Here is a 25,537-nt window from a genome sequence, read left to right as displayed (position 1 = left end):
TTAATGACCAGATTTTCACGTTCTAGGACTCAATCTTAATGGTTCGAGAGGTTGATCTCAAATTTACTAACGAATTAGTGTAGACTATATTTTAAGCTACGAAATCAGACAAAAAATGTACTTTCTCTAAGTAAGCATACCTTTTTTCCGATGGATTTGGATTTCTATTCTCCATAATATAGGGCCGCAAAACATAGTAGCCGCAATCTGAGAAATAAGGTACAAACAGTTTGGTCAGGAGAACGTTCCCTTTCTGTTACAGAAGTTTCGACCTCTTACGATTAATTTAACTTTCAGTCAGTTTCATCTTACCTCGAGAATTTTTTAAGCGAATTGATTAATTCTAGTACCCAATTATAAGAATGTTTATCCAATGATAATTCCATGCAAATAAATAATTTTCAGTAAATATTATTTTTCATTATAATATTTAATAAATGTAGAAAAATTTTTGAACAGTAAGATGTAAAATTTTTTACATTATTTTAAACATTGTAATTTTTCATGGCAAAATACAAAATTTAAGCAAAATCGGTCTTATAGTTTCTTAACAATTGAATTTTTAAAAATTCGTAGTGCACTGTACGTTTTTGAGCACTAACTAATTATCATATTTATACTCTTGGACCATTAAGATTGAGTCCTAGTTACATCAAAAGTTATTCAGCACTGTGACTCTGTTTAAGAACAGAAGATAAGATCTAAGTAAAATCTCTGCGCCGTGAAACGGAGGTATGTATCTGAATTGGCCTTTTGTTAGCAACTTTCTCCTTAACTCCTTGACATACGTCTGGGAGACGTCATTCGTTTCTTATGTCAAAACAATAATTGACGTGTCACAGACGTCTTCAACACAGAGATGCCATCCGGATAGAAAATAAATAATTTGAAGTGGTAGCTTATCAATTGTGATTCTTGGTTTAATAAATTCAATTTAGTAGATTTTTATCCACCACTATCTCTAAATAACTCGTAGCCTTATATAATTCACCACTTTATAGTAGTTATGGCATGCAATACCTTTTAAAAAGCGAGCAAAAATAATCAAATATTAGCAAAATTTAGTTATTTACCGCTTTTTTGAATTATTTTCGCACGTTCGGAGCATCTCTGTCAACATTCCGTTGTTTACAGTGATCATTTCGATATCAAGAAATTATATATCAAGGGATTAATGTAGAGTGTTTCCCCAAGGCTTCATTTTAATCTTTTTCCGCACCTAAAAAAATGCCATAATATGTATTTTTAGTGTTCAATTATAAAAACTAGGTGTATTTCAGTAAGAAAAACATGAAATAATATTTATAGGAACATGCTGATGTAGAATGGAAATTCGCCCGAACGAAACTGTGGTTAAGTTATTTTGAAGATGGAGCAACGGTGCCCCCGCCTTTTAATATTATCCCTACTCCCAAAAGTGCTATGTATCTTTTTCGATGGCTAAAAAGAAAGTTTTGTGCTACACGAACAGTTAAAAAGAAAGATTTAAAGACTATAAGGGTAAGTTGATTTATCGATCAATTGTCATATTTTATCCTTCCAAAGATTTCTTAGCTAATTTACAGTTTCTGAAACAATGTACTTTAAATTGAGAGAGTATTTATACAAAAACGTTAACTCATGCCTTTAAATTGACTGATTTTTTGGGTGAGGCGAATTTAAACCCAAGTATTTTCTGATCTAAATAAGCAACGCTTAATGCACAATTCATTTTTTTCCTTATAGTATATCTATTAAGCAAAACAAGCAATGATATTTAAACTGGAATATTCTGGAACAAAATATAGAGAATTTGATGCTTACTTTTAGTTGTATTTTTTTTTTTTCATTCTTATCAGTGCAAAATTGTGTCTCTTTAAATCGAACATGTTACTCCACAAAGAACTTTCAATTTAATCACTGAAACAGGTTTATTACTTCATGGTAACTGAATATATTAACTGCGTCATTGTTTCATAAATCGATTCAAATAGCCCTCCGAAAACATTTTCACTTACTATAACTTATTCCTTCTAAATATGTTTTTTTAAGTGGACCCTCAAAATATGAGGTCCAGCGAAACTTCACTTCTTGCGTATTCTGTTATCTTTCTAAGCCATTTACGTGAAGCAAAACCACAGTGGGAAGAACGGTTTATATCCATTTTTCACAAAAATGGCTACCAGATCACCATCGGTTCAATTTCCAGGATGTGATTTTCTAAGAGAATTGCTAAGATTTGATAAATCAATAACGTGGAAAATCGGTTCTCCCTGAGAGTTATTTTCCAGTTAACATGATGCTAGGGATTCCTGTCCATTTTGAAATTCTTTTTTTCTCAAAATCAACTTTCATGGACATAAACCGCTCTTCATTTGCTAAGCCGTTAGAAAATTGGGAGCTTAATAAATCATTTTAATTTTCTGCTACCTTAATATAGGGTAAACTAACCAGTGAAGGAACACTTAAGCACTTTTAAAAAATCATATTAATGTCAAAATTCGTAATTTTAGTTAAATGACTGTGTCAACTTATTTGCTACTAATTGCAAATTATGTAAAAAAAATGCAGAGAACTTACATAATATTGTTTTAAAGTTTTGGAGGTTCAAATAACAAGTAGTAAGAAGACCAACTGAAGGAACAGCTCTTACCAGTGAAGGAACACAAAATTTCCCAGTAAAGGAACACTTAATTTTGTATATTTTTTAATGCTCTTTATGAATTTATATGCCATACAAATATCTAAAAACAAGCCTATTCTTGAAATTATAACATACAAATACTTGGAAAATGCTTACTTTTTTTGTAATCATGAATTGAAAAGTAAAGTGTCAGCATATTAACGCATACTGTTTATTCACTGGGAAATCTAGGCCCAGTAAAGGAACATGCCTGTTCCTTCACTGGTTAGAAGTTGTTTTTTGTATTTTTGACATACTTTTGATGCAAAACATCACTAAAGGTACAAGAAAATAAAATTTTCTCTTTCCTTTTCATTAACTTGGAAAAAACCCAGTAAAGGAACACTGGTTTTTCATCGTTTGGTGATCCAGTGAATAAACACCCGCAGTACTTGATTATGCTTAAAAAAATAAAACGAGACTTCAATAACTATATTTTGAATTCTTATTTTCAGAGTGAGAAAAATAAAACTATTACATGCAATTAATTCCACTTCAAACATATAAATACAAACACTCACCTTATAATTTTTTCAAAGAAACAAGGTGTTGCAGAAATAATAACAAATTTAAAAAAATTTCCAGAGAAGTCTATGTGACCAGGTAATCCAAAACATTGCTAGATGACTTCCAATTGTTTGGCAGTAAGCTATTGTTACCAATCAATCTAATGAAAAACTTTCAAATTCTTATTTTTAATCACTATATATGAAATGTTCCTTCACAGGGTAGTGTTTCTTCACTGGTTGGTTTACCCTAGAACCAAGTTGTACAATATGATCTAAACATAGTTTCACGATACTAATGGTTCAACATGAACCAAAACACAGTTGTAACTTCCATTGGTTGCAGCAGTTGTGCGCAGAGGCGTTAGGATTCCCGTGGCTAACTTCTTGATTAGAGAGTGATAAATTTTATTTGAGTGATTGATTAAATTCTCCAAAAAAGATCATTGTAGAAGGAAAAAAAGCTAATTAAATCGAAAAAAAGCGCATTAGAAAGAAAAATATAAATTCATAATTTCAATTGATAATATAAATTTAAATTTGTCCAAGGTAAAATATCTTTAATTTTCAAGAAATAAGCTTTTTTTCTTAAATTTCATTATTAAATTTATCCTTACTAAAAATTATATTTTCTTCTTCATTAAATATTTTGCTCTGGCCAAACCTTAAAAAATTAAATTATACAATAAAATAGCATTAAATTTATTGTTCTTAGTTGTTGATTTGACGGTCCCTTTGGCTAGATGTCTTAGGCCATAATACCCTTCTGCCCTCTTTATAAACGCCACTGGATTTTTGTAAATTCGTCCAGTAATGTGATTAAAACTATCGATATTGAGGTTCAAAGTTTTCTGAGATAGTACTAATATTATACTCAATTAACGTGAAACATTTACAACTTCTAAAATACTTTTAACCCTTTCTGGAGTCCAATCTGGCAAACACTAGTTCCAAAAATGTTCCAAAATAGTTTTTAGCAACCACCAGTCATTAAACAGCATAGAGTTAAGCAACACGTACTACATCTTTTTACTTAGAATTCACTAACAACGGTAGCAATTGTTAATATGCTGCCTGTCTTCAGTCAAAATTTGCTGCACCGGAAAAGGTTGAAATGCCAAAAAAAGTTTAATTATTGTGGCAGAAATGTTCTACAACTATTTATAAAACATACATTATAATTTTAAAAAATTAATTTGCGTTTCTAAAATGACTAATAAGAATAGCTTAAATAATGTTTTAATGCAAATATTTTATTTCATTTATAAACAATATTTTTTCACCTACGATAACATTTTTTTGCAAAACGAAATATTATAGACAAAACGCTTAGTTTCTGAAAAGTGTTTATTTTACTTACTATGTTTCTTTTATCTATACTAAACTCAGTGGCGTGAAAGCCCAAGGAGGACCCTTGTGCCCATCTCAGCTTTCTCAGGAGCAGATGCTCCTGTTAGGTAGTCAGCAGAACCCCTTAATATTAGAAGGGAAGAAAGGTTGAGTTAACCTTGCCAAGGTTGAGGATGGAACTCAGGTCCTGTGGCGCGGAGATGCCACTCAGCCACCAGGCGTCATATTTTTTTTTCTGTTGTATCCATTATTAATTGTTACTAAAAATTAAAATCAGTTTTCTAGAATAAAATTAGTTTTCCTAATTTATTTTATTTTATTCATTTTCCTGTGAAAAACATAGAACGAAATTCATTTTACTTATTTTACATATAACTTTTGTTTTCCCATGAATAACTATTTGTTTTGTTTCTTTTCATTCTCCTCACCTCCAAAGTTATTAATAGTGAGTATTCGATATTTTTTCTAAATGAAATGCGTTGATGCATGCATTGCAATAATGATCTCAATAAATGCAAAACTCACTCACTTATACATCGAAGTTGCTTTATCATCACACTTATTACAACTAAATAATTAAACATGCACTTATTCTCACATTTCATTATTAAATTCTCTAAAAACAATTGCTAATTCAAGCATACGCTTCCACAGCATTATGAAAAGCACTTTAGCATTATGAAAAGCACTTTCCACAGCATTATGAAAGCATTCACGGTCTTCTTTATTACAAATACTATACCGTGTAAATTGTTGAGATAAAACATTAAAAAATGCTTCCCCCCCCCCCAAAAAAAAAGAGAAACAATTATGCGTTAACTGGGTAAGTTCCTTGGTATGACTCTAATGGAGCGCACTCCAAATCGTTGAAGCAGTTGAAAGCGTTACAGGCTTTAAAGAGATAAAAATGTTTTAATCGGTTTTAACGGGAATGTGAAGATACTTCCTTATTCTCTACTTTTGGTAAACAAATGATTTTGTGTTACACTAAACTTTTCAATTATAAACTTGTATTCGTAACAAACTTGTTCGAATTTTGTAATTCTTATTGAAGTTAAATATTTACAGTATAATAAACTTTCGATTATTTACGGTCCATTTTATGACTAATCCTCTACAGTGTAAATTGTTGAGACCAAATTTTAAAAAATGCTTTTTCCCCAAAAAACAATTATGCTTCAACTGGGCGAGTTCTCTGGCATGGATGTATGGAGCGCACCCCAAATCGTTGAAGCTGTTGAAATCGTTATCGTCTTTAAGGAGATGAAAATTTTTCAATCGGTTTTAATGGGAGTGTGAAAATGTTACCTTATTCTCTTCTTATGGTAGACAAACGATTCAGTATTAAGCTTAAGTTTTAAATTATAAACTTGTGTTTGTAACAAACTTGTGGAAATTTTTAATTTTTATAGAAATTAAATGTTTATGGTATAGTAAACTTGCGATTATTCACGATCTTCTTTATGACTAATGATAATAAAATGTTGAGGCAAATAAATTGTGTAAATTGTTGAGACAAAATTTAAAAAAATGCTTTTTCCCCAAAAAACAATTATACCTAAACTGGGAGTGCTTCTTGGAATGGAACTGTTGGAGCTACTCCAAATCGTTGAAATGGTTGAAGCATTTACCGCCCTTAAAGAAAAAAATTTTCAATCGGTCATAACGGGAGTATGAAGATATTCCTCTAAATATTCTTCTTTTGGTAAACAAACAATTTAGTGTAACACTATACTTTTCAATTACAAACTAGTATTTGTAACGTAAAATATTATTTTGTAATATTTGTTATTGTAACTTTTCGTTGAAGTGAAATGAGATATGTACTCGGGAATTGAGAATCAGTTTGGTACAAATTAGGCTGACTAGATCCAATAAGAATGTTCCCTAAAATTTTGAAAATCTTAAATCGGATATTTTAATCTGTTCTGCAATAGTTTGCATTTTTCACAAAATTATTTGTGAGAAATAAAATACACATATATAGCGTTGCTTTATAAAGCTCTCTATAGAGTTAGAAAAAACTTAAATGTACAAACTAACTTAACTTAAAATTGTATTGAAATTTATCAATAAAAAAATATCTAAACTTATAATAAGAATTTCAAAAAAGTACTTTAAAAACTTTTTTTTGTTCAGTATCAATAACATTATTTCATCATAAAATATGTTAATGAATCATTATTTTCGTTGCACAATTTATTTATTTTGCATTTATGCTATTTTTTATGCTTTTCGAGCAAAACATGTTCCTTGGGCAATTTAAATCAAATGAGATAAGTTTTCTGCCTTTCTTATATTTTAATGCTTTTGATACAATGTAAGGTCCATTTCTTTTAGCGCACATTGAATCCTGATATCGAAACATTGCTCTAACATAAAAGTCTTGAAAACAGCTTATTATAACTGACAGAAGAATACTTGCTGTCTTTCACTTGCTAGGGGTCTTCCTAGTGTATTTTATTTAAATTCACTTTTCATTGCAATGAATCTGGAAATAAAACTTACTTAACCACCATTTATGTAAAAAAAGCTTGTCTAAATTCTGGAAAGAGTATCAAACTTTTTTTTTCAAAACATGTTTTAAGCAAATTTTTAGACAAGGACTTTCTCTAGGGGTAATTTTTTAACTTTCAATACCTGGTAACTAATTCTGGTGTTTAAGAAATTAAATATAACTTTCTTGTTCAACTGATGTTTCTTTAGAAAGTCAGTGGTGTTATTCAATTGCACAAATTACATCCCGGTCTCCTTTTTATGTTTAGGTATTGTGAATGGTCTCTTTTTTTTAAATTATTATTGCCAAAGAGCCGTGTAAAAGAGTCGCATTGTAAAAGAGCCGTGGTGGCTCATGGGCATTTGCATCCCAGTGAGGTGATCCAAAGCCTAGCGGTGGCTGTTTGATCCGAATTCTACTCCCGACTCGCACCAACCACAGTGTTGAAGTAAAATACCCTCAATTGTAGACGAATCATACGTTAGAATACCCTTGCCATCGGGGTAACCGTATGAAGTTATCGTGATTTCCCTCTCCATGTTACGCAAAGGCGGATTAATTCCATCAAAAAGTCCTCCACGGAGGCTAGTATGTTCCAATCCTTGATCTCTGCTGAGTAGGTTTCAAAATTACAAGGCTGCATAGTTGATTGTCGCAAACTCAGAATTAGGTCGGCTGTTCAAGGGTGGTTATAAAATAAAATAAAATGTATTGTAAAAGTTTTAAAATGGTGAACAATTATGACCCGTGGTTGGTAAGGTTCTGGAAATTCTACAAAAGGGAAAAGAATTTTAAATATTCCAATCTAGACGGATGAGTTATTGTTTCGAAAAAAACGAATCAAATGCAACCAAACTTAAGTCTATTGAACTAATAGTTTTGAAGTTTTTAAGGTTTCGTGTACAAAAAGTACAATTCTGTACTTATACCTATTTACACGACTGATATTTATGTCTAGACCAATGCAGTATTGTTTTCAATGTTTTTTCTTGATCGAATAAACTCAAATTGATAGGACTAATATCTCAAAAGTTATGGCTCTTTTTATGAATAATATGTATAGTTTTGTATTTGTACTAATATACTCATCTGCGATTTCTGTCTAGATAGATGAAGAATTGTTTTTCTGGTATTTTTTTACACTATTTATGCACTTTAACGCATAAAACTCTCATAAATTCGAAGCTATTAGACATAGCCCCTTAATTTTGATATTACATTTAGCTTAAAAAATTCGAAACTAAATATGCCTTAAATTTCCAGACGGCAAATGCTTAAGCAAATATAAGTCAACATTACACTTTGCTCACATGAAACCTACATTTTCTTCTAACTTCTACACTATTGGTTTTATCAAACCATTTTTAATCACATTCAACTTAGCGTAAAATAATGCATGAGATCCACTTCTATAATTTTCGAACTGGCAGTCTTATTGACTTTGTCTTCGACGTTTGTCTCATTTCAGGGAAAAAATATGCGTAAGAAACTTTACTTCATTTGCCAAGATAGCAATGTCTGAAGTAAGCTGAAAACTGTACTTTTTATATATGAAACTCTTATAAGGACTAAATAATCAGTCATATAATCTTGGGTTTGATGTCCTTTGATTCACCGTAAAAAGTGCATCAGTAACAAAAATTAGCTTGTCTAGTTAACAATGTTTAAGTTTCCCTTTCTTAGATGAGAATCCCCGATATGCAACATCGCTTTTCTTATTCTACAAGCCATAAAGAAAAGAATGAGACTATTCACAAAATCATACATGGTTTGAGAATAGTAAGAAAACCACTATTGACACATTGCATGACACCGAAAAAATGCATGAAATCATGTATATCGAAAAAAAAGAGTATAAAAAGTAATCAAATTTAGGAAAATGTTTAATATTGCTGCACTATAATAGCTTTAAAGCGCCCTCAAAAGAATATTTTCATCGCTAAGAGAACCCCTTAAATGATTTGAAAAAAAATTTAAAAAAATAATAATTATTATTCTCTTTTCAGAGAAAAGCGAAGCAAGCAAGTGAAAGGGATCTGCGATACAAAGTAATTCTTATTTTTAAAGATTCTGCTATTCAGTTGTGAAATTGTATTGATTTTTGATTTTATATAAGAATATGTATTTGTATACTATAAGTGTGTGAGTATATTTTCAATTTTATATTTGCAGTCAAACCCCGCTATTGTGAACCTTCAAGGGACCGAAATTTCGGTTCACTATAACCGGGAGTTCACAATATCTGTTACATAGACAATTTAACTAATGGTTCCCAAACTCCTCCATTTTATTACACATTATTCAAATAAATGACTTAAAAATATTATGTACTAGCAAAAAAAGCGTTATTTTTCATTTCCCTTCGCCTTGCGTACAAAAAATTTTTTTGTAATCTTTAGCTGATGAGCAATCCTCAACATCAGATATGGAAACACTTCCCGACTCTCAGATAAATTTTCCTGAATTTCTGTTATTCCGTTTTTTAAACCTGTCTAACCTGTCACTCGGGCACATGAAAGTAGTCTCATAAATTCGCTTAGCAAATTTATCAACATTTGTCCAAATACGGGAAGATTGCGGCCTCTTCGAATGGCGAACCACTTCACTAATGCTTCTTCAACATCCTTGTGATCTGCTTTTCTCAACTTTTTTCTGCCATCTAAATTTTTTTCATGAGCAGAAATTATTAATTGCCGATTTTTCCATATGCTGCAAACTACAGATTTGGATAGTTTATATTCCCTGCAAATATCAGCTTGATTGCATCCATTTTCAATTTTTCTGATTATGCCATTTTATCATCAATGGAGAATGTTTTACATTTACAGCTCGCCATAGTTAAATTTGAGACACTTGTTTGCAGGATTTTTTTAACTGAACTGAGAACAAAAAGGAGTTGAAATGAGGGCCTTATCAGCACATATTAGTGTCCAACTCTTTGACCAATATTGAATGATTACTCATTCCCTCTGACAGAAAATGCATATTGATCCTACTGACACCTTACAGGTTCATCATCTGCCGGGGTTAGAAACATGTGCTTGGTTTGTTTAGGGATGGGAAAAAGAGATAAAAGAAGCAAACAAGAGAAAATGCTTATCGCTACATTCCCCTCTATAAAATCGGTATATGTATTTATTTCGAAGTAGAAATTTCAAAATTATTACAAAAAATATGGAGAGAAAAAATCAGTTGCAGACAGAAAAAATTTCCTTATATCCAACTTCTTCACTTTTTTGGTTCACTATATCCACAAAAAATTACATTATACGTGTATAGCAAGGCACAGGACCGAACATTTCGTTCACTATATCCGGGAGTTCACTATAAACCATGTTCACTATAGCGGGGTTTGACTGTATAATGTTTTGAGTAAGTTTTAATAAGTTGCTCGTGATTTTTTACTATAGTCATATATATTTTAAGAGTTTCCAAACATATATAACTCATATAACTTTTTGTCGATAGTTATATTTTATGTTAAATATCAATAAATAACTTAATTCAATGTAATTTTCCACATTATTGCAATTGGTATGAAACTAAAAAAAGTTTCCAAACATTTTGAATGCGAATTTGTAAATAATTTCGCTTTCGATTGAGTTTCCATGGATTATTCCATTGGTTCTCAACGGGGGTGATACCGCCCCCCTGGGGGCGGTGGGTCTATGCTGAGGGGCGGTGAGCTTGTTTTGGGCAGTAGGGGGGCGTTGGGTATGTTTTGGGCGGTAGGGTGGCGTTGAGCATGTTTTGTCATTCAAATTTAATTTTAAAACTTGCAAATAAAATTATTAAATTAAGATTAATTTAATAAAAAAATTTATAATAAAGAAAAAAAGATTAAATTAATATAATAAATAAAGATTATCCTATACACTATTTGAATCAGCAATAAAACGAACTTATACGACACCTATTCTTCGATCTGAACCAACACAGCTCAGCGCATGAGCCAGTAGTTTTTGCCTCTGACTCATTCAAGCCATTTGGTGGAAATTGCAGTACATGCGCTTTCAGTATGAATGTTTGATTGGACCCGTGCTTCTTATAATGGTTTTTGTTAGCTTTCTTGCGATTTCTTTCCCCAGTTTCGATTAGATCTCATAGTTTATTTGGCCAGGTACGTACGCGAATTAGTTCTTTATAGTATCATAAATTATTTATTAATTTTGAGAAGTAGTTGATTTTCTTTCATCGTTTGTATTTTGCTGACACCAACAATGTCGGTTGACAAAAAGAAGTGTCATCAAGACAGTGTCACGTACTTGAAGTTGGGATTTGTTCAATTACTGTTGAACTCTCAATTACCTATGTGTTTACTTTGTAATAAAGTTTTATCTAATGAGGTAAGGAAATCTTACCATTAGCAAGAGCATTTGCAAAAAACTAGATATAGATTTGTCATTTTTGACGAACGTCTTTTTCCACGTTTCTGAAGGCAAATTCGGTCTCAGGGTTACAAGTAACGTCATCACAAACATGCGCCGATGGTTTGATCACTTCTTATAATATATCAAAATTTATTGCTAAATCTGGGAAAGCTCAAACCATCGGAGTAGAGTTGATACTGCCGGTTCTCAAGGAAGTTTTAGAAACAGCTTTACATCATCCAACGTAATAAAAAACTATCCCATAAGCAACGATTCAGTGCTGCGACGAAATGATGAGATGGTTGAAGACGTTGAAATTTCTTTATGCAAACTTTTGATGTCCAACGAATTTTCCCTTCAAGTTGATGAATCTACCTTGCCAGGTAATGCAGGCTTTACTGTAGGCATTGGTCCGGTTTGTAAAGAAAGGGAAAATTATTCAAGATATGCTTTTTGCAGGAATCTTGATTGTAGATATCAAAGGTAAATCTATTTTTAGTACTGTCAAAGATTATTTTAAGGAGAAAAATATTCCTCTTGCGAATATTATGTCCATTGCCACTGATAGGCTCCTGCAATGGTGGGTCGACATCGTGAGTTTATCTCCCTTTTGGAAAGGGAGGTACCAGATATTTTAGCTGTTCACTGCGTGATTCATAGACAGTATTAAGTAAGAAGAAATCTCAGTGACCGTTTGCATCAATCATTGCAATATGCCGTATCTGCTGTGAACAAAATTCACAGTAATGCTCTCTAAGATCGATTATTTAGATAACTGTGTAAGAAAAACGTGACGTAAATTCAATCGCTTGCAATATACACCGAGATTCACTGACTTTCCAAAAGCTTCTGTCTCACTAGGTATTGGAATCTTTTCGACTCTGTGCTTAAGTTCCTCGAAAACAGAAATGTAGCTCTAAGAGACAGATTGCTAGAGTTTAAGAAAGACTTCGGCTGATTTATCTGTAAAATTTAAGGGCATTAATTTACAACTTCAAGGTGACGAGCTCAATTCGATCCCTACAAAATAAGTTATTTTCGTCTTTCTAAAAAAACTGATTTTGTTTTAGCAGAATTTTGGTTGAAATGAGTTCAGCCATGCAGGGAAAATTCTCTCTGATGATGCAACATACACAAGAATATTGTCAACACCTTGACTCTTTGCACATGGACTTTTCTGACCATTTTAAAGATGTTTTGTTCCCTCGAAGTCCCTCAATGGGTTTATGAACCCTTTTGTAAATATTGAAACAGCTGAGGTTCAGATTTACGAGGAATTGGTCGAACTTTTAACTAATGAAGCTTTGAAATGGTGATCGTCTCACAGAATTTTTACTTAACACTAAAAAGACTGAAATACCTATATTGATCAAAAGCAGTCAAAATGACTGCATAGAATAACTAATGTATAACTAAAGAAATTTGTTTAAAATAAGATTTAATATTTTTGTTATTATTTTCAGTTATATAACAAGTTATTTGTAAATATTAACAATAAAAAAATTATATGTTGTACAAAAAGTCACAAAATTCTAAGAAATTGTGTTATCATTGTTTTTCTAATTGAAATTAAAAAGCAGTCAAAATGACTTCCATGGGCAATCCAGTGTTAAAGGTAACAGTCGTCTCTATCTTGGACTGTAGACTATCGTTAAAAATTTTTGAAGTTATACTTCTTATGCGACTTCCAACAAGGTTGCGTTAAACGTTTAACGCTACATTTTTATTGGCCGGGAAATCACGTGGTAGGATCCAGTTTTCCCTCATTCATTTCCATATTGTTTCGGTTCTCACTAGCATAAAAATAATAAAAGTCATAAAAATATTGTTTTTCTATAAATATTTTTTTAGTTTGATTTGATACACATACAATTTAATAGGATAGTATTTTTTATTTTCAAATTTAGTGGATAACAATTGTAAAAAATGAGTGAAAACAATCCCACGGACAATGCGACGGATTTAAGGTTATGTCAAGGTACGTCTCTTGTGAATATCAATTGATTGTTAGGTTTCCTCTTTTGAAATTACATTATGACGCATTCACATACATTATTAATACAAATACATTTTCCATGGCGAGACGATGAGGCAATCAGAAGCACTTCCACTGGTTCAAGAGGTCCAGGAGGGAAAAATGCGCAATATTACCGTTATTACAGAGCACGGAAGCGAGAGGAGCAGAAAAAAGAGTCGTTGAATAGAACTAGTGATCCTTCTACGACTGCTGATTCTTCTACAATTAACGTCGCAGGTTACGAAGTTCAACTTCTTCCGCGCGGAGGGACTCCACGCACTATTTTTTTTAAATTGCCTTCCCTGCCTGCTAACTTGTCGAATGTGGATTCAGTGCTGTTACCGATCTTGTCACAAAAAGAAGAAATCGACTCGAAATTGTGCAAACGTGGGTATTTGCATCTTCATCTCACTAAAAGTATTGAACTGAGCGTTAAGGAATTGGTTCCGAACCATTAAGTACAATCATCCTACTAATATAGTTACTTGAATATTTCGTTGATACTACTTTTTAGTGTAACAAAATTATTTTGGGCGTTATTTTAATTATCTAATTTAGAATAAATTATTCTTTTTAAGCATAGGTTTCTTAGTTGTATTTTTTTTTCATCAAACGTATTTATTTTGATCATAACAAATAGACGGCGATTACCTGCCGTGAGAAAATTATCGAGTTAATTTATTCTTTTTTAAAAAACCAAACAAATTGAAAGCGTAAAAAAATTGCTTAAAAAATTTGCCTCTTATAATTCAGCACAAATCCCTCCGTCCCCATGCTCAAAATAACAGGATTTTTATAAAGGGGGGCGTTGAAATATTTTTCGCTCCTTAAGGGGGCGGCAACGTTAAAAAGGTTGAGAACCTATGGATTATTCATTCCATTATTTACTTATTTAATAGCCTCACTATTGAAATACATAAAAATCCAATGAATCTTCGAACTTTATACAAGGGTAATTTGGAAACTAACCTACGTTTTACTCCAAATTGAAAAAACCTGCACAGATTCCACAAAACTTTTATTTACATCTGAGAGATGAAGCTTTCCTCCATATTTAAAAAAAAATCCCCGTGGGCATTTAAATACTTGTCATAAAGTTTTATAAACTTAGCAGTCCCTTCTGCATAAAACTCAGCCACCTGCGATTTCAACCAACTTCTCATAGCAGTTTGAAGTTTCTGATTGTCAGCCAAAATTCTGAGCATCAAGTCACTTTTTCATGGCATTGAACAAATCAGCCACCTGCAATTTCTACCAACTTCTCACAGCGGTTTGAAGTTTCTCATTGTCAGACGAAGTGCTGGGCATTAAATCACTTTTTCATGGCATTCAACAAATCCGCCACCTGCAATCTCAACCAACTTCTCACACTGGTTTGAAGTTTCTCATTATCAGACAACGTGCTGAGCATCAAATCACTTTTTCATGGCATTCAACAAATGGTAATCAGATAGAGTGAAGTTCATGCAGTAGAAGGAATGATTAAACACTTCCCATTTGAATTGGTTCGAAAGATCTTTTATTCGCCTTCTCTCTTCAACATATATGACCCACTACATTTTCATTTATATTGCTTGAACTGTATACAGTCGTATAATTGAACGAAAATAAACAATGTAAATACTTCATAATAAATAGATTTTGAGAAAAGCTTCTTGATAACTTTTTTCGTTATATTGCTAATACTATGAACTCAAAATTTCAGAGAGCTGAAAAAAAAATTGATTTTTGAAGAAAATGTTTTTTTTCTCGATTAAGTAGTTAATCATACAAAAATGTCAAATTTACTAAAACCTCAATTTAAAAGATATTTTTTGTCGTAAAACGGCAGTATACTACACACAATTCATGGTAAATGTTTTCCACTTACAGTTTTATTGTTCAAGGAAATTCTAATTTTTTTCTCGTACATTTGCATCTCGTACTCAAGCATTTGGCATTACGTTACAACGTATATAAGGTATGCGATACTATCACTAGAATAGCTGGCAACATGTAATATCACAAGTGTATTGATGTAACATCTGTGGCTCATTATTAATTGCTTCACACCACAACGGAGTTTAGTTACAAATTGCCATCGTATTTTAAATCTTTTTGATAACTGAAGAGCTAAGTGGACGAACGGTCTAAGTGACATTTTAGTAAATTTGTGTAAATCAGCTTTAGAGTTTATACGTTGAGAGTAAAAATTAAAGATTATGACTTACCGTAATTTCTTGCTTGCAAGTTTTCAATTGGCGAAATCCATAAAGCAATAACAGTCGTTGATGCTGCTTGCGTACTGGCATTTGCGCTTTCTTGGAGTTTTAATTTGCTGCTAAAAAAACAAGCAGATTTTCTTATATTACTCGTCTACTATTTATTACCAGATGAGCTTCTATCATTTTCCCCTTCACTTGAATCCGTCATCTACTAAGATCTTTGAAATTAAGAAAAATAAATGCATGTTGTGAAATAATAAAAATATTCCAAATAAATCGCAATTCTGTCTTGTATGTCACCTTTCATTAGTTCAGCTCCTCAATTACGATTTTATTTCAATATGTTTTTGAATCCATAACTTATTATTCTTTTTCTCACTATTGTGATTCATATAATAAAAAGCAGTCTATGAACATTACAATGTATTTATTGTATGACAAGTGTATTTTTTCATTATTTTACGGTTTTATACACGTCTGTATTCATTCGTATTTAGAATTTCGTTTACTTATAATTATTTCTCTTTCAGAAAATGTTTTTCTTTTATCTCCTAAAATTTTATTTAGTTCGTAAGTTTTTGGTAAGGGTTACATAGTTTTTTTTTATCAAATAGTAAGACTTGTCAAGGGTATTTCTTAAAGACAACACAAAAAGTAGATTAACAATAAGTAGAGTTTTCTCAAAACTCAATTTTTGAAATCATTTAACATGATTTCTCAAAAACAGATGCACCAATATAGATTTTTTTTAAACTCATGGTACTCCTTCACCCCTTCAGAAGCAGGGATAAAAATAAACTGTTCATTATATTGAGGATAATATTCACTTAAATTGTAATAGTTTTATCCCTTAAACTGTGTGGTTTTTAATAAACCACTTGAAACTTTTAAAAATATAAGCAAAAAGCAGATGATTTCATATTTATGAAGACCATATTTCTTAAGACTTTCTTTGACTAAAATTTTGGTTCAAATTTTACTTTATCCCATCTAACCCAATTTTCCAACACATCCAAATAAACTAAACAGAACTTTTTTGACCCTCATATCAATTTATCACATGGGTAAAAAGAAAGTGATTAACAGTATAAGTTTAGATATTAAATCTGTGTATTAAATCCTTGTAACCAGTAAAACTGAATTTTCTTTTCGGTCATGTAAGAGAGAATAGGATCTGATTGACGCTAGAATCAAACTCTCAGACCTAAATTAACTTTTAATTTTCTCCTAATTTGCAAATAATTATTTATGCCCACAAAAGTCTACATTTATCATACCAATTACTTATATCAATTTTTTTATAGCACTTGCCCCTGAAATAGCAAATTTGATCAAGTTGACCGAAGCCTTAACTCAGAATGCATAATTAATTTATTTTTAAAGCATCCCTTTTTTAAAAATTTGCTTTCTTCTTTACTCAATCTAAACGAAACTTTATATTCAAAACAACAACGAAAGAGAAAACTTTTCCAAATGTCTCCTATTGGCCAACATTTGACCAAGGATTCCTAGTCCTAGTGATTTGTTAAGATCCATGTGACTAAAAGCGATTTTCAGTTGTGAAATCCCTGTGAATTCCATTGTGAAATCACAGTTAAAAACTGTATTATCACTGTATTTACAACAGCATTTGATGAAGGGTAAAGTGTGCAGCTTCAAAAAGATTTGTGGGGCTCCATCTGGTTGAAGTTAGACTTTGCCTCTGCCTGCACTGCTTTAACTGTGCGTAATGGAATGGCCTTTATCACTACCTGCTCCGTTTCTCGGGCGGAACTCATAGCTATTGAGAAGGCCTTGAAATACTGTGTTAAATAGGGAATCAATACAGATATCTGGATTCTGAGAAATAGTCGAAGTTCAATTCAGTTTTTCTAAATGGTGGAAATATCATGACAAATAGACTGTGAATATTGTCCAGCGTTTGAGATGCTTGAACGACAATAATGAGATTTATTTTCAATGGGTACCATCACACGTGAATGTTTGCGGTAATGAGATTGGTATGGAGGGCAGTCTTTAAGATTCTATTAGTGATGGATGTACTATTTTCTCGGAAACTGCCTCGCGGGTCAAACTGGAGATCAATTCCTAGTAGAATATCAGCAACGCTTAACCCCGTATCGCCCCCTGTCGGGGACATCCGGGGAGCAATTTTATTGATCAACTAAAAATATACTGTATATCCTTGTAGAATATAGCCCCCGTTATCGATTAGCATGACCTGGAGCTGTTCAAATTGAGGCAAACAGCAGATGCACACAAAGGGCTCTCACTAGGCACCGCAGTGAACACTTTCATGCTCATGTGTCAGGACTTAACGTCTTTACACTTTCTTGTCCAAAATGCAATATAACTCATACCGCTCCTGCTCATATCTTGACCTGAAAGAGACTTTCTGAATTTAAAATCGGGCGAATTTATGAACTTGATTTAAACATTACAGTCTATAAAGTGGAATAAGAAACCTTAGGACAAGATCGCATTCTTTTTAAGTTATCCTTAACTTATGATCTAAATCGTACTTAATAAACACTGGGCATCCTAATTTCAACCGAAGGTTTTTAAAATATGAACACTATTGAGGGTAAAATTTCAATTCTGGCAGTAAATTTATGTAAATGGTTATAAATTTTATCTCTGAAGATTACTGGTTTAAATTATCGCGTTACAAGTCCCTGCAATTATTTTTTTTCTCCATTGCATAGCGTTATATGCAAATTTTGACCACCAATTATTCCACTTGATTGTGGCTGATTCTCAAGGTTTCTTCAAATATCGTAATGCTATTTTCATTTGTTGAAGGTTTTCAAAAACTTGTGATGTGATTTTACATTTTAATTTCTTCTCTTTGATTTACAGATTCACTACTGTCGAAGAATGCAACACCATTTGTCGAAGAATATTAAAACTAAAACAGGAATTATAAGTGGAAAATTGCGTAACTGGGAGGAATTATTATGTGAATTTGCTGAGAATTTTTTTTTTAAATCCTTAACCTTCACTTTCTTATAAACTTCTACAAACCCGTTTGTTTAGTTTAAGGCACCTTATAGTGGTGTCTGAAACTAATACATGGATAAATCAGTAGTGTAAGTTTGTAGTTCCCCATGTTCCAAGAACCATTCTACTTGTCTTTAATCAAATTGACTCTATGTAATTTTTATGTCACAAAACCTGGAAAAAAGAACCGGTAATAAATCGCGTTTTCTGAAAGGGAATTTTAAAAGTTTCCGAATTTTTTACATGGTTTAAAGCTTTCATCCCTACTTACTAAAGTACTATTTCAGAATTGTTTTTATGTAAAAGCAATATCTAAATGTTGCTTATACATTCACAAAAATTATTTATAATTTAATAACGGCTTTTTTAATTAAATTTTAATTTTGTCACATTAATTTTAATGCCTACATTATTAACATTAGCTGAACGCAGCATTGATTTTTCCCCGTATCATCCCATATATTCACATAAATTCACCAATGATAATAAAATTAAGGCGGCAGTATTTACGTAAAATAGCGTCTTTTTGAAGGATTCATAAAAATCCTTTTGAAGTGTAGGTGAGAAAGCACATAGCAATATATCTGATATTTATTATACACTAAATTTAAGCTAACTTATCACTTACAGAAAATTATGAGAAATTTGGTTCGCCGGTACGTTACCAAGGAGCAAAGAAATGCAGATAATCAAGGAGTGACCGAAGATGATGTAAACGAAATTAAGCAAGATATTTCAGCCTTCCGTTTCGAACTTATAGAAATCATGAAAAACAGTGGATTCAACACTTCAAGTGCTAATGATCAAATGCAAGGAGGCTTAGCAAAAGGTAAAAACATCGAAGCGCTCTTCAAATATATTCCTTAAATTTTTGAACTGACGCTTTTGTAAAAAATTTCTCACTTACTGAAATTTAAATTTCTCAATAATTTTCCGCGCTTTAAACTTTTTATTACCATCTTATGAGCTTATCACTGTAACTATTATAGGTTTGATTGATTGTATGTGGAATTGGCTTTCAGCTATCATGATTTATTTTCTGTTTAGCACATTATTTTCCTTCATATTTTTTGTTAGCAACTGAGCCTTTTCTTATTACTAATTTGATATATTTTAATCATTCACGTGATGTTTGTCCTGAAAAGGAGCTCCGTGTTTGAGCACTCGAAACATACTAACTTATTCAAACTTTGTATAACGCTTATTGAAGTTTTTATTGAAATATTTCCTTCATCTTTCTATCTTTCAATTAATCCTTCAGAATGACAACGATTCAAATATAATCTAAGCACCCTCTGGATTTTTGATGCACTTTTTTACCACTTTTACAAATATTTTAAATGTTCATCCAAAAAAAGTCATAAAATTAAGTGATCCGTAAGGTTATGGTAATAGCAGTGAACGGGTACTTTAAAATTTAACAGAGTGCAACAACAGTAAATGATAACAAAATAGTAGCTGCCAATATGATGATAATGTTCTGATTGTGTTAAGTAATTATAGAGTATAATATCAATTTCTATGATCCTGATCCTTTTTCCTAATAAAATAATCTAGAGATACCTTTTGTATTTAATGCGTATATTTATGTAAAGGAAAAGTAATTTGAGATTTAATGCACAATTAAATGAATAATATGACTGCATATTAAGTCGAAAAACGTAGATTTTGTTGCATTCCTTTTTTATTGTTGACAATCCAATAATTGCACAAATTAACTGAATTCCTTAACATTCTAAAGCTTAAAATACATTATTGCTTATACCTTTACCACATAAAATATTTTTAACAACTACTTTTTAAGTCTATACAACTACTTTTAAGACTCTAGTTTGAAGTTTTCTTTAAAGGTATTTTAAATTTAATTATGTACTATCTTACTGTTTATTATTTTTAACTTATCATGATCTGATTAAAAATTTCCAATTACTTATTTTAAATATCATACATTATTTTCATTCCAATATGTTTCAAAATTTCACATCCTTTTTCATTTTTTTTAAAATTTTTTTAGTATACAATATTTAGTTTAGTACAATATTAATCAAAATTAGTGTACAATATAAGTCTTTCATAATATATTAAAGTCATAAAGTGAATGTAATGTCTTAATGGCGCAATTATCATCTATATTCTTAATGTATATGATTTAAATTTAAGTAGATAAAAATTCTGGGTTCAAAAGCAGTATTTTTTCAGTATAGTTAATTAAACTTTCGCACTCCGAAGTCATCTCCTAATAAACAAGTCACAACTCTAAAATTTTAAAAAAAATTTTAAACTTTAATAATTAGTAGCCACATTATTTTATGAATTTTAGAAATTAAATAACAAAATTGTACAATGTAGTTTAAATGATTTGATGTTTACATTAGTTCAAACAGCATATTGAAGTACTCGTAATTCAAAAGGTTAAGTATTAAGGGGGAAATTTTTATTTTATAACGTATAAAGGATTTTAGTTAAAATAAATTTTAGGCTTTCTGGAATTTCTATGTTGTTGCAATAGCTACAGAGAAGATGTTATGATCTCTGTACAGTGCGCAAAAAAGAAAATGAACCACCATCAATAACTTTTGATCTAATGATCGGATCTCCACGTTCTAGGACTAATGGTTTGAAGGGGGTAACCTCAAATATGATAGTTAATTAACGCAGATGATACTTTAACGATGAAATAAGACTCAAAAACCTATTTTCTCTTGATGATTATCATTGATTGATTATCACACCTTTTTTCAACGAATTCGGATTTCTTTCTCCCAATATATAAAGGATTGCCTCAATCTGGGAAATATGGTCTCAATAGTTTGGTCAGGAGAGCTATCATTAATGCAACTAATCAATGCTAATTTTACATTTTGCCTATTTCACCATATATTGGCAACTTTTTAAGCAAATTGAAAAATTTTTGAACACAATTATAAAATTCGTTTCTCCAGAGATAATTTTGAAAAAAGTCGTATTACGAAATTCGATTTCTCAGAGACTATTCGACCGATTTCGCTCAAATTTTGTAATCTGCCATTTAAAATTGCATTCTTTGAAATAAGGTAAAATAATTTCATACCATACAATTCAAACTTTTTTCGCCGATTGATAAATGAAATAATAAAGAATAACAAATATTTATCAAGAGTTATATTTTTAAAATAATTATCCTGTGATAAGCAAATTTTATAACTTAGATTCGCTTAAAAATTCCCCTCGAGCTATGATGAAATACGCAAAAAGTAAAATTAACTTCCAAACTTTAGACTCTCTCCTTACCAAACTATTGTGACTATATTTCCCAGATTGCGACTAACCCCCATATTTTAGCTGTCAGAAATCCAAAGCCGTCCAAAAAAAGGACATGTTCGTTTTTGTGTCTGATTTCACAACTCAAATTATCGTTTGCATTAATTAATTAGCATATTTGAAGCCACCCCCTTGAATCATCAAGATTGAGTCCTAAAACGTTAAGATCCGATTATTAAATCAAAATTTCTTTTGTGTACTGTACATTGCTGCCAAACCCCAAGTACTATCTCTCCATAATATTCATAATAGTAGTGAAATAAGAATCAAGTAAGCATGCGTTTTTTCCCAACTTCTTCATGACATCGTTATAATATTCTTAAGAGGACTTTTAAATGCGCCTTTGAATTTTAAAAAAGTCGCGATGATCAAAATTATTTTAAATCAGATGTTAACGCATAAATTTTGCGACCACTTTAAAAAATATCTTATATAATCTTAAACAAGAAACCTGAAAAGTTAACTGGTCTATCGTATCGCTATGCAAGAGTCTTACAAGCCTTTAATTTCACAATATCTACCACAGAATTAAAAAATAATTAAGAATAAATATAATAAAGCATATTAAACATGTTATTTTAAGTTTTCCTACTGTTTGTTTAATTAAAAAATAATTGTATTATTTTACTGAACAAAAGATGAAAGTCATGCTTTTAGGACTACGTGGTCCGTCGTGTTTAAAATAGCTTCAAACTATATTCATGACCAACGAATGAGAAACATTATTAAAAAGAACTTTATTGTTATTTATTAAGTAATATTTATGTATATATAGAAATATTATTATTTTTAATTTAATATAAATTTTAGCAAGAGAAATGCTTTGGTAAAATTTATTTTTTTAAATTTCAGTTTATATTAATTTGTCATGAAATTGAAGCCATTTTCTATTTTAACTATTTCAATCGTTTTGTGAAAGTAATCCTAAATGAGAAGGATCACTGGAAACATGATCCTTCTCATTTAGGATTATTATAAAACATAATATAATTCCAATAAAAAATTATTATTGGAGTAGCTTGGAGCAGTTCTACATATCTAACTTTGACATGGACTTCGACTATCCACCTACTTTGACTTAACTTAATAATTTACAGCTCCCTCCTTTTCTTATGGTCTGTTGTTAATATTTTAAATAAAAGCATCACTTACTTACTAAAATCAAACATAGGAGACAAATACTTACATGATTTAAGCACTAATAATTTTTTATTTACTCGTCTAAATTTCATAAAAACGCTGTATATACTGCAAAAATTTCTTAAATTCACAGTAAGCAAAGAACAATTGATCGAAGTAGTTTTGAGCTATGAAGCATACCACTTTATATTACTTACGTAATTTCATATAACAGAATCAAAATTTGAATGTAAATTCAGGATTTAAAAATACGCAATTTTAAATTTGATTTCTAAATATTTATGTTAAATAATATGAAGGAAAGCCGTGGTATGTGCGGAAAAATACGTAGTAACCTGAGCGTTAAATCGAAAGTAAGGATTTTTTCTCGTTGACTGTTATTTAATAAATTAGAAACTCATATGTTGTTTAAAAAAATGCTATGCTGGGATTACAGAATTTAATTAGACATAATATATCAAATGCAACGAGCTACCAATAACTCAAAAACAGCAACGTTTATTTGAAAAGAGAAATCAAACAAACCTATTAAAAGCTATTTAAAGGGAGCAGAGAAAAAAATAAAAATACAGAAAATTCTCATAATCGAAAATTATGATCCCTTAAAATATTGCTTACTTAAATATAAAAAAAACAATAACTGGGCAATTAATTTTTGTTGTTATCAATATAACTTGGAATAATGCATTGTAAACTTTTAAAAAAAGTTAAATTATCCTAAGAGACCAAGTGAAGCGGGTAATATTCTTTCGTATTATTTCAGGAACAGGAGGAAAGAAAGGTCGTCAAAAAGAACGTCGACTGATGAAAGGTTTTGATATTGGCGTCGTAAAACAACCACCAAACAAATCCAGTCAGAAATCAGACTTAGAAGCAGCAACAAAATCACCAAGAACTAGATGGCTGAAGTTAGCAAATTTAGCAAACGGCAAAAAACAAGCCAAGCGTCAACAAGGAGGAGGGGGTAAGTGGCCATATAGCGAACGGAATTCAAGAAGCTCTAAAGGTAAAAATCAAGACAGTCTAAGAAGTAGGAGCATGGAATCAATTAGTTCTGAGGTAACATCTGAGGCAGAAGCTACGCACAACGATACTACCTCTAGTGAGTCATCAAATAGCCTCGCTGGTTCTGCGACTGGACAAGAAGGAAGCACCGAAGGAGTCGCAATTGTGATCAGTGATGATGAATTAATGAAATGTGATCGGGCTACAAATACAGATACACCTGCATTAAAATGGTCCAAATTAACGAGCAAACTTGGTATGCTCTCATTCCCTTCCCGTTTCAGAATGGCCTTTCACGATACAACTCCCGAAAGAGGACTTCCACATCATTTAGAACCTCCTCCTCAAACCAGATTGCATCATGGTGATGTTGGAAAGAAACCAAAAGCACGCAGAACAGTAAGTGCACCAGCGCCAAGTGTTAATCCAAAGCATCACCAATTGGTCATGCGATCACATGGTAAAACTCCATATGCTTCAATTCCATCAGTAAGTGTTTCGGTTCAAAACAGCGCCCAAACAATTAGTACCCTTTCGGGAAACATCGACAGTGTAGAGGAGGCACCACCAAATGGAAGTTCAACGTTAAATTCGCCGTCTTCCCCTGAAACACCTAAATTAAGATTGCAGGAACGTTTTCCAGTGCCTACAGTCCACATCGAAGAGGAAATAGTAGTGAAAGGAGCTTCAAACAAAGAGGCATCTTCCAGAAGAGACCCTGCAGTTAAAGATGTCTCTCATAGTTCCACAACGCCTGATGATGCTACACCAACTATTACTAACGATCCCATAGTTTCTAGTCAACCTGTAAGTCCTCATAAACCTAGTAACGGAACTTTAGGTTTAATATCCACAGTTTATGGTATTGAACCTGTAAACAAAGAGATGAGAACTGGGTGGATATGACTTGAACTCTCTTATAGCAGTGCCAAATCAATTATTTTTTTAAAAATCCCTTTGGCACATTAATTCCTTGAATTTAGTAAACTTTCTTCTAGAAACTGGTCGATAGATTAGTTTGTTTTACTAACACAAAAGCAGTTTTAGTGAACTTAAAAGCAAATATATTATTGAATCTACAAAACATTCATATTGCTAAAAAAGATGTATGAGAAACAGAAATACTAGAGATATTACTGTTGATATCTTTACCACGAGCTTTTAAAAAATTTTATGACATACATAATTTTTTTTCTGAGCTTAACCAGAATTATGGATTGATTATACATTTGAAACAAATTAAATAATTTTAATTGAATTTGAATAAATATTATTGAGAAAAAACGTTATAAAAAGTGAATAAAATTATTTGAAATATTAATAATTAAGCCATGCATTTCTTTTATGAATTATAAAATGCTATAGTAAATGAAACGCATAGCAAAAAAGACCAACATTTAGTTTAAATTTGGCTCATTATTGCTTTTCAATTTACTGTATAACGAGATTCTATCTGTTATCGTCACTATAGTAAACGTTTTTAAAA

The 25,537-nt window shown here is 31.4% G+C and overlaps 1 protein-coding gene across 2 annotated transcripts in view; it reads left to right on the top strand.

Annotated features, from left to right (window-relative positions):
- Positions 1-25,052, top strand: part of LOC107446622 (transient receptor potential-gamma protein-like) — a 341,741-nt gene extending 316,689 nt beyond the window's left edge. For both annotated transcript variants that reach the window (XM_016061317.4, XM_071187238.2), the window contains 4 exons: positions 1,309-1,500; positions 9,022-9,063; positions 19,237-19,435; positions 23,810-25,052. In XM_016061317.4, coding sequence (XP_015916803.1) covers positions 1,309-1,500; positions 9,022-9,063; positions 19,237-19,435; positions 23,810-24,957 — 1,581 coding nt within the window. In that variant the 3' untranslated portion in view covers positions 24,958-25,052. The remainder of the gene's footprint in view (positions 1-1,308; positions 1,501-9,021; positions 9,064-19,236; positions 19,436-23,809) is intronic.
- The last annotated feature ends 485 nt before the right edge of the window (positions 25,053-25,537 follow it).

The sequence above is a fragment of the Parasteatoda tepidariorum genome, chromosome 11 (assembly GCF_982258835.1).
Source record: "Parasteatoda tepidariorum strain Cologne lab strain chromosome 11, Ptep-v5.0, whole genome shotgun sequence".
Lineage (NCBI taxonomy): Eukaryota > Metazoa > Arthropoda > Arachnida > Araneae > Theridiidae > Parasteatoda > Parasteatoda tepidariorum.
This window is presented reverse-complemented; position numbering and strand designations above follow the sequence as displayed.